The sequence below is a fragment of the Chiloscyllium plagiosum genome, unplaced genomic scaffold (assembly GCF_004010195.1).
Source record: "Chiloscyllium plagiosum isolate BGI_BamShark_2017 unplaced genomic scaffold, ASM401019v2 scaf_247, whole genome shotgun sequence".
Taxonomy (NCBI): domain Eukaryota; kingdom Metazoa; phylum Chordata; class Chondrichthyes; order Orectolobiformes; family Hemiscylliidae; genus Chiloscyllium; species Chiloscyllium plagiosum.
The window spans coordinates 23,046-24,269 of record NW_025211673.1 but is presented as its reverse complement, the minus strand read 5'-3'; the positions used below and the strand labels follow the sequence as shown (position 1 = coordinate 24,269).

At 58.3% G+C, this 1,224-nt stretch overlaps 1 protein-coding gene across 4 annotated transcripts in view; it reads left to right on the top strand.

Annotated features, from left to right (window-relative positions):
- Positions 1-6: 6 nt before the first annotated feature.
- The window catches only part of LOC122547095 (fibulin-2-like), a 7,885-nt gene continuing 6,667 nt past the window's right edge, over positions 7-1,224 (top strand). For 2 of the 4 annotated variants that reach the window (XM_043685672.1, XM_043685671.1), the window contains exons 1-2: positions 12-295; positions 812-998. In XM_043685672.1, the coding sequence (XP_043541607.1) occupies positions 110-295; positions 812-998 (373 nt within the window). In that variant the 5' untranslated portion in view covers positions 12-109. Of the gene's footprint in view, positions 296-811; positions 999-1,224 lie in introns of all 4 variants that reach the window. The other 2 variants (XM_043685674.1, XM_043685673.1) reach the window with 2 other exon arrangements.

Here is a 1,224-nt window from a genome sequence, read left to right as displayed (position 1 = left end):
CGCGTGTGTGTCTCTGGGATGAGTAGGGGCGTGGCTGTGTCGTGCTCTCTCGGTCTGTGCTTGCTGCTGCTGTTGGTACTGACCCCGTGCCCTCCGTCCCCACATCGTGATGGTGATACTGACCAAGTTGGGGTTGATCTGTCGGGGCCTGTTTGACAGGGAGTTCCAGCAGCAGTGTTGCCTGTCCGCGCTGGAGGAACTCCGATGCCAGGACGGTGTGAGGGCAGCGACCCAGGGCAGTTCCTGCTCTTCAGCCAGCGGCAGTGAGGATCTCTGCGGATTGGACGTGTTTACGGTGAGAACACTGGGTAGGAAACGTGTGCTGCGTTCCCATAGCCGCCAATTCCGCGGGAGTCTGCCGCTGTGTGCGGAGAAGTCACCCCGGCATAGCCATCGCCCCCTGACCCCGCACCCTTGGGTTTTGTCACCTCCAGCAAGATCCTACGTGCAGGGACCCCACCCTCCTGGTCAAACCTTCTCTGAACCTGTCTCCAATTGCACTCTTGGCCTGCCCCCCTTCAGTAGGGAGATCAGCATCATAGCCATTACTTACACAGGGAGGGCAGAAGGCCATTCAGTCGGTCCATACTACCCCGCCAATCACTGTGAGCCTTCTCTGATTGGACACCCCAAATCCATCAATCTGTCTCTCCAGCCCTTAAACTGCACAAAGGGACTGAGCTACCGCAGTCCCCGGCAACTCCAAAGATTTATAAAGGAGCAGAAGGTGGCCATTCAGCCCATTGAGTCTGTCCCATCCATGTAATCTGATCCATTTAGAAACCACGTAGTTCTCTCCTTATTGTTACAGCGATGCTGTGAGTGTTGCTCGGTGGGACTTCAGGCCTGGAGCATGGGCCTGGCCTGTGATGAGATCCCAGCCCCGGGGCTCGGTTGTGGGCAGGTCCTCGCTGGCTGCTGTACAGAGGCTGATGGTCACGTCCCTGCGACAGGCCCTCGCCGTGAGCCCAGGCGCCCACAAGAGACGGTCTCCAGCGGTGAGTCAGAGTCTGCTAGGGGGAGGGTCACCCACACGGTCTGGGAGACCAGGGGGATCGCCGGATCAGTCTGGGACAGGGTGGCACAAGACACTGGGGGCAATAGCCTGGTGGAATTGTCACTGGATTCTGGATCCAGACACCCAGGCACCGTACTGGGAACCGGGTTTGAATCCAGTCACCGCAGGGTTTACATTTTACTTGCTAAGAAAATCTGCTGCTGGGG